General features: G+C 41.0%; 1 protein-coding gene across 3 annotated transcripts in view; it reads right to left on the bottom strand.

The window, feature by feature from the left end:
• Positions 1–11,751, bottom strand: part of prkar2aa (protein kinase, cAMP-dependent, regulatory, type II, alpha A) — a 46,490-nt gene that overhangs the window by 1,231 nt on the left and 33,508 nt on the right. For 2 of the 3 annotated variants that reach the window (XM_035656672.1, XM_035656671.1), the window contains exons 4-11: positions 8,370–8,506; positions 7,002–7,108; positions 3,478–3,619; positions 2,919–3,020; positions 2,353–2,427; positions 2,198–2,263; positions 1,226–1,364; positions 7–244 (exon numbers count right to left, since the gene is read on the bottom strand). In XM_035656672.1, the coding sequence (XP_035512565.1) occupies positions 120–244; positions 1,226–1,364; positions 2,198–2,263; positions 2,353–2,427; positions 2,919–3,020; positions 3,478–3,619; positions 7,002–7,108; positions 8,370–8,506 (893 nt within the window). In that variant the 3' untranslated portion in view covers positions 7–119. Of the gene's footprint in view, positions 1–6; positions 245–1,225; positions 1,365–2,197; positions 2,264–2,352; positions 2,428–2,918; positions 3,021–3,477; positions 3,620–7,001; positions 7,109–8,369; positions 8,507–11,751 lie in introns of those variants that run through there. The other variant, XR_004796555.1, reaches the window with a different exon arrangement.

The raw sequence follows: 11,751 nt of genomic DNA, 5'->3' as shown, positions 1-11,751 counted from the left end.
CGCCACTGCATGATGTGAGAGAGGACATATGTCTGTGAGTGTGTGTGTGTGTGTGTGTGTGTGTGTGTGTGTGTGTGTGTGTGTGTGTGATAGAAGGCACGGAGGGTGGTGTGGGAGGCTCAGTCTCTCAGGTCCATACTGGAGCCGAACAGGGCAACCAGCTGCTCCTCATAGTGGGCGATGTTCCTCTTCATGATCTCCTTACAGGAGCCCAGGAGGCGCTCAAACGCCTGCACGTCTATTACTGCACAGAAAGAGAAAGAGAAAGAGAGAGAGAGAGAGAGAGAGAGAGATCTCAGATTCTCAAACAAGCCACTGGTCTCATTGTTGTTGGTTTTAACAACAACAAGTTAGGTGGACATTCCCGGTCTCATCTTAAATGTCCTTACAAGGCCCCAGAGGACCTTTTACAGCAGTAACAGAAAAGGAAAAACATTTTTCTCTGCTTCAAAGCCGAGCAGCTGCTCTATACGGGCTGTTGTACTGTTAGTACAGTCAATAGAAAGTACACTGAGAGACAAGACAGGTGAGGCGGTGTGCATGGTTAATATTGAAGGGGAGGAGAACATAGGACAAAGAGAGTGACTGACACTACACCTACTATGAAAAAATAGCAGAGAGGAGCGGCTGTTAAAAATCCTGTGTTCATTTTTTAAAAGTGAAGAGCTGCTCGTCTCACTGTAGAGCCGGAATTAGTGCACCCACATTAAAAGCTAAATAATTACTGAGCAGCCTTTAAAATCACAAAAAAATACAAGGTGTTGGCAGGCGAGATGAAGAGGACTCAAATGCCACTCGATATCTCATGACAAACTGCTTCCAACGGTTCAATTAGTGGAACATTAATACCACAGACATTTTTGTCAGGTTGAGTGGTTTAAATATTGCTTATTAACTTGTTTTTAATTTCACATAAAGTTTGAACTATATACTGGTCGTTTATTGACTTTTTGAAACTATAGCTTCATAAAGAACTGAGTGAGCAACCTCATCGAGAATGAACTGGCTGAAAGAAACACAGAACAAAAACTTATGTCATACAACAATTTGAAACATTATATAATGACATAAAAACGTTTGCGTAGGTGTTTTAGATGCAGGTGTCCCATTCCTTAACATTGGTGGAAACCTATGTTAAAACAAAGCTACCTCACACATTATCGTTGTTCACATCAGTGCTGACAAATGCGTTTAATGAGTGTGCCGGGAGTGTATTTCGTCTTACCCAAAAGCTTGACATCGCCCACTGCGTAGACTGAGGCGGCCCGGGGCTTGTTAGTGACCAAGGCCAGCTCCCCAAAGTAATGACCCCTGCTACAGCGCGTTATCTCCACCTCCGCATTGTCTGCATGGTCTGCCTTTGTCTGCAGGGAGGAGAGGAGAGGAGAGGAGAGGAGAAGAGAGGAGAGATTAAAAGGTTAGGAACCATTGAGGACCTCTTTTTCTTTTTCTCCCCCCAACGAGAAGCACTCAGCGGCTGAGCAGACAATTGTGATTCCCGCTGTTGCTAAGCAAAACCAGGAAACACTTTTGCACTCTGGTGGTTTTTACTGGGGAGTGTGGGTTGTCATTGTCTAAATGTTCTACACAGAGAGTACCTGGTAGAAGAATATAATCAGCTTCTATATGGGTGCATATTCCTGGCACCATTGAAGGTGGTTTTTTTTGAATATTTATCAGCCTCTCAGAGTGGCTGAACCTTTTGTGCCTTTCATTTATGTGATCTGGCCTTTTCTTTTAACCAACGTTTTGGTTCTTACATTACAGCTGAACTGATATAAAAGTGACTGCTGGAAACAGAGCACAACTGACGGAGTAAAATGTATTCACCTACATGGGTCTGGGAGTGAGATAAATTCAGCCTCACAGTAAAATCCTTATGATCCTTTTATGTATTTAGAATTTAAAGTACCTTCTCGCTCAGTGTTCCTGCAGTGTGAAACACTAGCCAACATTAGCTTTTAAACGCCGGATACCCACCACAACAGGGTCCAACACGTAGTCCAAAGTCAGAGCTAGCATAACTGCAAAGCTTGTGATATACATTGTGGTTATGCGGTTTTCGCTGGGTAATGTTAGCTTGCTTGCTAAAGCGGACGAATTGCTAGCTAGCTATCGTAGTCACAGATAGAATCTTTAAATTAAAATGCAGAGTGGTGAAATATAGAAATAAAGAAGGTGAGGACGAGTATCTTACTTTACTCTTCATCATGATCTTGACCTCCCCAGATTCTACAACATAGAAGCAGTCAGCCTTCTCTCCCTGAGGGAAAAAAAAACAAAAAACAGTAAATACCTTTAAAAGCAGTTCTGTGCGATGTATGAAACCATATCAGTATTTCCATGTCTTACCTGTGTGATGATGCGCTCACCATCTGAGAACTGTTTGGCTCCTAATACATCCACTATCTTCATCCTCTCTGTTGCCTGGACAGAAAATGGGGTGGGCAGGGAGGTTAAGAGAAATAATGAGAGAAACAGTGGGAGCAGAGGTAATTATTTCACTGACAATGCTTGCAGATTATAGCCATGTAAACTCCTTTTATGCCAGGCTTTCCTCTGTTAGTCCATTCATCCTCGCTACTGTGCTTGGCAATTCATTACACTTTTGTGTTCTGTAAATTTTAAGCATAGTGGTGCAAAAAAGTGTAGTAGCATGTTTGGCCAAACAAAATATTTTTAGCTACCAATTGAACTAAATATATAGCTTTTTAGTGAATGCAGAACAGAACTTTTTGCATCATAAATTAGCTGGTGTGCTGCTGTTAGTTAGGTGGCTAGCTTCACAGGTGATGCTGCTGCATCTACTGTTTAGTGGGACACTGAAAAAGACTACACTGAAGGAGAGGGGGGAGGGAAAGAGCAAAAAATGTCAGAAGAGAGAGGATTTTCTAAAAGCCTACAACTACTAAACTTACCTCCAGTGATTTGAGTAGGGGCACAGACTCAATGAAACACTCGTACATCCTCCTCTTCTTGGCGTTGTTCTTCACAATGAGTCTACGAAATGTGGCGCGGTCCTAGGGAATACAAACTCGAGTAAACAAACACCTCCTGAAGGCAGATTCTCTGAGACTGAGTGACCGTTGCCAGTCCTCCTCTGCTCGGCCACAGGGAGGAGCTGCAGCGACATAAAGCATCAGAGCAGAGCACCGGCTCCATTCATAGATAACACAACTCCATTCTTAACATGTACTGTATTTAACAGAAACTGTACCTAATTGCCTCACTATGCACCCTTAAAGACAACTAGAGGGAACAAGAGTTTAAAATTGAGCTTTAAGACCTAAAGATAACATTGCAGTTAGAAATGTACTGACATTAAAAAAAACAACCTACCAGAATACTTTACTCTAACTTTAACTCATGATGAATATTAAATACTGTAATAATGCATCAGAGTATAACATATCCCATTTAAAATCTACAACTGAACCTGGTTTTGCTATTTATGTGTGTTTGTCCGTATGTTCTTACCAGTCCCCATAGCGCCCCCTCCTGGGTGGCAACGATGGTGGCGGCACGTGGCGTGTTGTACATGAGTGCCAGCTCCCCGAAGCTGCCCTTATTGTTATACTGACCCACGCATTTTCCCATTACCACTATGTCATAAATACCCCTGCAGAGAGAGATAGAGGGAGAGAGAAAGTTAGGGAAAGACCACCAAAAATAAACAGCTAACAGGATAAACTGAAAAGAGACATAAATCCAGCACAGAAAAACAGAAGCTAGAATGACTTTGATTTACTTAATTGAAACTTAAGTCTTGTTTATTGACCTACTGACTGGTTTAAATAGACATCTAATTACAGCTTATCTGTAGCCCCTGGACAGGACCCTGTTAGTTTGGCACACTGGGCGAGCAATTCATTGACTGTTTGTGTGGGTGCACTCGTGTGTATAACAGTGTTCAAGTAGATGTTATTCATACAAGTTCTTAACTGTGACCACATGTAAAGGTGAGAGAGATTTAGCCTATCTGTGAACATCGTTTTATTATCTGCACGTACCGTATCAAAAACGTTTGTCATGTTTTTTTTTATGTTTCTGACCGACAGTAGTACTACAGCAGAGCGGCTCTGTCCCCCCCCCCCTCTCTCTGTATGAGGATTAAACCTGGGGAAGGTAATTTGCAGCGTTGTTGCTCGGCAGGATTAACCAGTCATTTTGTAAGATAGTCTGTCCTCCCATTGGCTGCATAGTGGGGCTAAAACCCTTGTCACTGGTTGAGTATTAACTTAGCCTGACTGGATTACCATGACGATGAGGACGATGATCACTTGTGTGTGTCGCCTACTTGAGCACAGCAGGGTAAGGCGATCTACACACTGTTTAAAATACCATGGTGCTAGCTCTTTGTTAAAGAAACTGAGCCGCTGTGACAGCTGTAATCACTGATACATTTCACACAACAAATGGTCTTGAGCCAAGGAGGACAGATGTAGAAGAAAAAGAAAAGATTTATTTAATGACCAATTTTACTTCTTGGTAAAACAGACAACTCAGGCATGATCAATTAATACCCTGAAGTGTTTAAGAGCCGGAGGACAAATGGATTTTCTTTCCTGCGCTCAAAGGATGTGTGCATAACAAGAATTTTCTCAGCTTAGCCGACCCTTGGGTCTGCCTTTATGGACTTTCAAACTCTTAACATAGAAGATATAACATCTCAATATTCACAAATATAAAAATATCTGTCTCAGGGGGACTGAGCTTCACTGTGATTAGTAAACAACTAAAACACTTCAGTGTTTTATTTTTTCAGTCTCTTATTGCCTTTAATGCATAGTGACAGCGGAAGAACGACAGGAAATGGGAGTCAGCTTTAGTACATCGGGCACCAGCTGTACCAGGTGAGCTATCAGGGCGCCCCGAAACGTTTCAGTGTTATTGTAAAAATGCTGGTAGTTCATTATTACCGTAATAATGTGAAGACCGGATCACGTGATGACTTTTTTTAGAAACATTAACATAAACAAATCAACTTTAAACACAGTTCAGCCATTCAGAACTGAGGACTACAATGATCCCTTTCACATCACACGTCACCCTTCCTATTATATATTTATTCCTCGTCCCTGAGGGCTTCTGAGTAATTTTCTGTTGCTTCCTGTCTTCAAGGCTTCAGAAGAAGATTGTTTAGGTCTGTTTGCGTATGTGTGCTATGTGATATGCAAACAGGAATGAAGTAGAGACATATACATATGGTTTAATTACACAATAAAAAGTTAAAATAGGAAATGTTTAAACAATGTGACTCTGGCCTGTTTTCTTTCCTGCTTTTCTTTTTTGGATTCCATTTATCCCTCCATCTCTCGGTGTGTGTCGTCGCTCACACCCCACCCTACTGGTGACATTAGCTACCACCTACGCTCTTTACAGGCCAGGGAAAACCCCGGGATAGTATATGACCAGGCAGGCGTGCTGCTCTTAAAGGTCATTGCATGTTTCTTGTCCAGGGAGCATGCTGTGTTAGAAAGTGTGTATGCAGATGGAAAGATAGCACACAACAACAAGTGGAACCGAACCACTGAGCTGAACTGATATGTGCCATGCCAGGAATGAATAGAGGCCTGGGTGGGATAAACAAGGACCAGCCACTGGCCAAACACTGGTCGGTCTGTTCTCTCTTTGTTGGCAGAGGTTAAACACCGTCATCTCGAGGTATTTTTCTACACCAAGTAATCACTTGGACAAGTGAAGTAATAGAAATGACTGTGGCTGGTCAAGAAATAAATGTTGATAGTGCAGTGCAGTCTCACAGATAATCAAAGTTGACTCCATTATTTAACGGCGGAATGAGTAGGATTTGTTTGTTGTGGTTCAAACATTCAAAGTTGGCCTCTCCTCCCCGGCTCAACGGCTCCTCTTGGATGGATGCCTATGATCTGGCACCTGGTCACTATGTTTTTAGAGTCCTGCCTTCACACCCTGCGCACTGTTATTGGCTGGGAGCTCTACACCCACTGCCCGAAGGTTGATGCCCAGAAGCATCCCAAAAACAGCTAAATAAGAAAATACAGACAGAGGCCTGGGTCTGTGCAGATACAGACACCTCCACATACTTTTAGTCATAAGTGATGACGGAGAGGCATTATTTTTGTATCAATCTATACATTGTTTTCAGGAAAATCCTACTCATGCTGCCTTTAAAAAGAATAAATTCATCATTCAAACCTACTATTGTTTTCATTTTACACACTTCAAGGACCTGGGAATGTCATTGTAGCAAATTAACACCATCGCCTACAGCTTGACGCATAATTACAGTTTTCCAGTCAAAATGTGTTATTCATCACACCAAGTGTACAAGTATACAGGGAAAACTATTTCAATGTTCCTACAACCTAACACTGTATTGTAGCCCAGGCAACAGGAAAACATGTTCTGCATACTGCCTGTGTACACAGCACCAGATGACATTAGCAATATAGCAGGGAAATAACACAGCCCCAGGTACTGTGTACATGAACACACCATCACTGTCATAAACTACGGAACACACTGTAAAGACCAGCAAAATGGCCATACTGTTGTACAGCTTTACGTTTTTTAGTGGTCCACACTATTCAAATAGTCAGATTCAACTGTATGGTATTTTGTTGAGGCTATACTTGTGTTGTTTTTATTTCAGGTGTGTCAAAAATCTTTGCTCCTCTCTGTGTATGTAAAGATGTATTCCATACAAGGCGGTCTGACAACCCCACCACAAAGTACAGCCTCAAACAAAATAACAGAGCTGAGTCAACACCCAAACGGCTGAATGGTAAAAACTATACTGGTCTTCACATAATACAAGTGATTCAATTCTGTCTAGTCAAAGATAATAAACAGATATGTATCAAACACACTAAATTGGCATACAGGCCATCATCATTGCTCACCTTTTTTTCAGTAACTGTACTCTGTCATCTCTAGCCTTTCTGTTATCTAAGTTGGCAGCATTTGAATAAACAAATATACCCAAATTTAACGACCTAACACAAATGCCTGCCTCTTACCTCTCTATGACGTAGAAGTTGTCTCCATCGTCTCCCTGGTCGATGACATGGTCCTGGGGCTGAACCCTCAGCTCAAACATGGCGTCCAGCACCTGTGAGAACTGCTCCTGGATGGGAGATGAAGGATGTTTGACACGGATGTGCAGAAACATGGTGCAACAGTGGAAATGTGTGCGGAATTTAACTAGCAGCTCAAAATGGCTTCTAGCTCATGGGAGTTCTGCTCCTGAAGGGACACCAGATTAAATTGAATTATCCCAGCGGGGGAAACTGTGTGAGAAAGTGCACAATGGAAAGAAGAGGGAACATTTCATGACACTTTCTCCATGTTTTATCAGGATATGCAATCTTAGGACAATATTGTTGTCTCTGGGGTTTGAGTCCTACATGATGTCTTAGATTTATAATCGTAAATGCCAAGTGGTTCACAATGGGAAAAGAAAAAGGTTTTTAAAAATATCCGATTCATTTTAAGTGCATCTTCTCAGCCAAAACAAACATGGATAAATCAAGTATAGTGACACAACACAGACATGTGATGTCTGGATTTATTTTTTGGAGAAGCCAAGTAGCAACAAAAATGCAGCACATAATCAAAATGTCATAACATTTGACTTTAGGTTTCTAGCCAATAAGACAAGCAGATGAAGCTGAGTAGAAATTGTATTGGTTCATAATACAACACGCAAAGATGTTTAACAAGTACTTCTTTGTCCCTTTTCTCTGCAGTTCATGTAAGGAACTGTATTTCTATCTTTAACTAAAATGTTTTTGTACAAATTTATCATCTGACCTGCCACAAGAGCAGTTGCCCTGAAGTGTGGTTCCTGAGGTTTTTTTTAATGAAACAAAGACATTTCCCTGGCTGTTGAAGCTTTAGGTTGTGGTGCTGTCATATTGCATTGCACTATTTTATAAAGGTGTTCCTCACATCTTCATATGAAGATGAGGCGTTAAAATATTAGAAGCACCTTCTGCAGGACTTTTATTTTTTTCTTCACAGCTGTACCAAATTCTACTTTTAACTGTCCCAGACATAAACATTGTCCCAAATGGAAGTGAGTAATGAATAAAGTTTAATAACTTTGTTTCATTCACTCGGATCACTTCAGAAACTCACTCTAGTCCGCCATTTCATTATTCTTTTGTCATTGGTTGAATTAGTTTTATTCAATAGAGCTATTAAAGAGAGTTATTAAATTTGTTTGCTAGATGCTTTTTTCCAAGGAGGTTTCAGAGTTGGCAACACTGGTCTCTTTCTATGATTTACGTTGGGCTTTTCTTTCATTTGTCACCCATCTGTATGTTAATAGCTCTGTGCATTGATTTGTGTGTGCACATGTCTCTTTTTTGGGTTTTTGAATTTACCTGATCTAGTGTTTTGAAGAGTAGGATGTCTCGGCAGGCCTCCTGCAGTCTGCAGCGCTGTTCATCTGTTTTTGGGTGAACCACTCTGGGCTCCGTGTCCTCGTCGTCATCGTCTGGGTTGAACGCCTCCGCACACACTGGAGGGAAGACATGGAAACTCACTTTACACTTTGTCTAATTAGAATGTAATCACACAGAGAAAACAATCCAGGTAATAAAGTTTTCTATGGCCACAAGTGTCATAAAAAATTTACTTAAATAACCATGACAAAAAAAAAGCCAGTCAACCGTTTGCAGGCAGCTCTATACTACCACTATACTTGTGGATAGGGAACAAGTAATACTAAATCTTCATTGTTGGTCTTTAACATTTATGACATTACACATACTGACAGTGTCAGTATGTGTAATGTCAGTAATGACTTTAAAAATCAACATTAGTTAGAAAAAAATGTGACAGTTGAACCATATCTTGACACAACGAGGCAAAAGATGAAAGTTTTCAACGCACACAAGCAGATGGGCAAAGAAACCACAGAGATGCTAACAGAGACACTGTATCCACTTCATCTTGGTTAAAAGTCCACACACACACACACACACAGTTTCCCCCCGCTAGAAACACTATGTGCGTGTGCGTGCGTTACAGAGGCAACATGTTAATAATGCTTATGTTATTGGCTCTGTGTGTTGTTTTTTTTCCTCTGCAGAGCATCTGCTAAAGTGGAGTGTAGATCTGAGAGAGAGGACCGTAAATGTGTATTTTTAGATGCACAAGTGCATCTGCTGGCAGCCAGGGAGAGACACATAAAAAAAAAAGTTTTGTTTTTGCTTTGTTTCTCTTTCAAATTGCTGATTTGGATGGTGGTCATAAAAATGGACGCGCACGCAGGGGCTGAGTGTCCTTCGCTTTGCAGCTGGCTCTCCCCAAAATGGCTTGCTCTGGGGGACAGTTTTTTAGGTTTTGTGTATGTAGGCCTGTGTGTGTGTGTGTGTGTGTGTGTGTGCTGCCCTCCTTTTTTTAAACATTTCAGCAGTTTTCGCTCCTCTTGCCATAAGGTGTTTCTATGACTACGTTATGTAGGCCTGTGTGAGCGGGTCAGAGGCGGGGGTCCCTGGGAGAAAAGGGCCGCATTTGGCTGATCATTTATCAATGTCAACCGCATAATGATTCTCCCTGCAGTCCCCCTATTGATGAGGATAATTACATTAGCTCAGAGTGACTGATCAATAAAGCCCAGGGAAAATGGTTTATTATAGCACCACCGAAAAGGCTTTCTTTAAGAGGGGGCTGGCTTTTTCTTTTTTCTTCTTCTTCTAAAATAAAAGGCAGGGTTGATCTGCACAATCCAAACTCCGGAAAGATAATCGAGTGAGAAGCAAAACTTCATCCGGACGCAGTTTTTCATGTTAAAATTTACATTCTGGATGTTTGTTTTTTTCAGGATTGTGTTTCTATGTTCTGTATTTTTCTTGCTCTTTTGTTGTTTATTGCTTGAAGTTAATCAAAGTTTATTTTTTCTTCTTCAAATACACTGTTTTACATCCGCCTTTATCACATGAGGAAATAGCTAAAGTCAAATAGACTTATGGGTGCATGAAGCCACGTGAATCCACGTCTTGTTTGATTTTTTAAGTCCAACTGGAAGTCACAGAAGACCCACAGGCTGCCAGCCACCTTACAGCTGATACAAATATTATGTTTCTCATTTATTTTGCCTGCATCTTGATGTTCAAATGGCAGCAACACCTGATGCAGTGTCCAAAAGTCAAGCCGGCCTTGAAGAGACAGACTTGAAAATGAAGAGTAAACACTCATGAGTCTTTTGGTCAAATACACGGAAATAAACAAAATATCTCCAAAAGACGGCCAGTAAACGCATGTCTGATATCTCTCCCTCCCCTCTGTCCCTCTCTATGTCTCCGTGTGTGTCTGTGTGTGTGTGTGTGTGTGTGTTCTTTAATTGTCAACAACTTATCCCCTGCAGGAATGTTGCAAACTCTTTCGCCTTAATTCTCCGTGGTGCTCCGCGCCAGCTCCCATTTACCGCTGATGAACGTGTCTGCAGGAGACAGCTCCATTATCTATTTATCATTTATGATAGTATTTCCTCAGACAATGGAAGAAGAAACGCGCCTACAGATAGTCCCACTGATGGCTCTTCACTGCCCTTTCACAAACGCGCACTTCCTTATTTATTCGATGGCATTTTGATAAATAGAAAATGAGGATTTTATCTTGAAGAATAAAGCTTTGGCGTGCTGGAATATTATCTAAATACGCATGATTAGGCTTGGAGTAAAACCTGATGACAGTTTATTTTATTTACTACATTTCTTCTAGATATAAAGGGGTTATTTTTAAAAGACAAATCGTGAATAAAAATCAAATAGAGGAAATGTGCTTTATTAATGTGCATTTCAGACATATTGGAGGAAGTACTGAGAGCCAATCTCTAACTAGATGGGTGATATTCAGGACTTTTTGCGCTTGGCCGCGACCTCTTGAATTAGAGGCAATTTTTCCTTCACACTTCAGCGGTGCTTGTCCTCTTAAAAATGAGTGACAGTCGCCCCCACCACCCCCACCCCCCAAGAAACACACACTCACCCAGCAAAAAATAAATCTTAATGATGTGAAAATTATAATTAGTCAAATAATATAGCTATAGGGGCTTTGGAATGCTGGAAATTGCAGTGGCCAGTGGTGGAGAAGCAGAAAAAAAAGGAGGACATGTGAGTGCAGAATAAATAAAGCGCAATAAAAAGGAAAATAGCCGGAGTTTAGTCAAGCCTTGAGGTACTCAAACCTTTATTTCAATCAGTTAAGATTTAATTAGGCAAGCCTCAGGCCCGAGCGTCTCTTTTTTTTCTCATTATGTTGCCTTCTCCAGCGCTGTGTTACAATGGCCCCGAGGTTGTCAACATTTGACCGGTTTTTCCAGTGAAATAATCACGGTTTATGGCTTGAGAACCCATAAGATTCGCAAATAAATCTGGCGTTATTCCATTATGAAGCGGAAGTCCTAACAGTGAGCGGCGAAAATATCGATTTGCCTTAATTTATGGGTTGTTGATTTTTTTTTTTTTTTTTAATATTCTTAATTTGCTTCGGTTATTTTGAGAGCTAAAAAAAAAGGGGGTTAGACATATCTTGCGGGTAGCCGAGGGCAGCAAAGTGAGACATTTCACAAGAACTGTAAATAACAGAAGAGGGCTGAGAGACAGAGAGAAAGAGAGAGAGGAGAGAGACAGCATTTTCTAAAATATGAAATTTCTCCGGGTTATTGATTAATGTGCACATTTCTATAGGCAAATCAATTAATTATTAACTTCAATATAATAGATGTTCTTTGGTTTTGAAGAGAGAGAGAGAGAGAGA

The sequence above is a fragment of the Morone saxatilis genome, unplaced genomic scaffold (assembly GCF_004916995.1).
Source record: "Morone saxatilis isolate NCDOM2014 unplaced genomic scaffold, NCSU_SB_2.0 Contig15, whole genome shotgun sequence".
Classification (NCBI taxonomy): Eukaryota; Metazoa; Chordata; class Actinopteri; family Moronidae; genus Morone; species Morone saxatilis.
The sequence above is the reverse complement of the archived record's forward strand: the minus strand, read 5'-3'. Positions and strand labels throughout refer to the sequence as shown.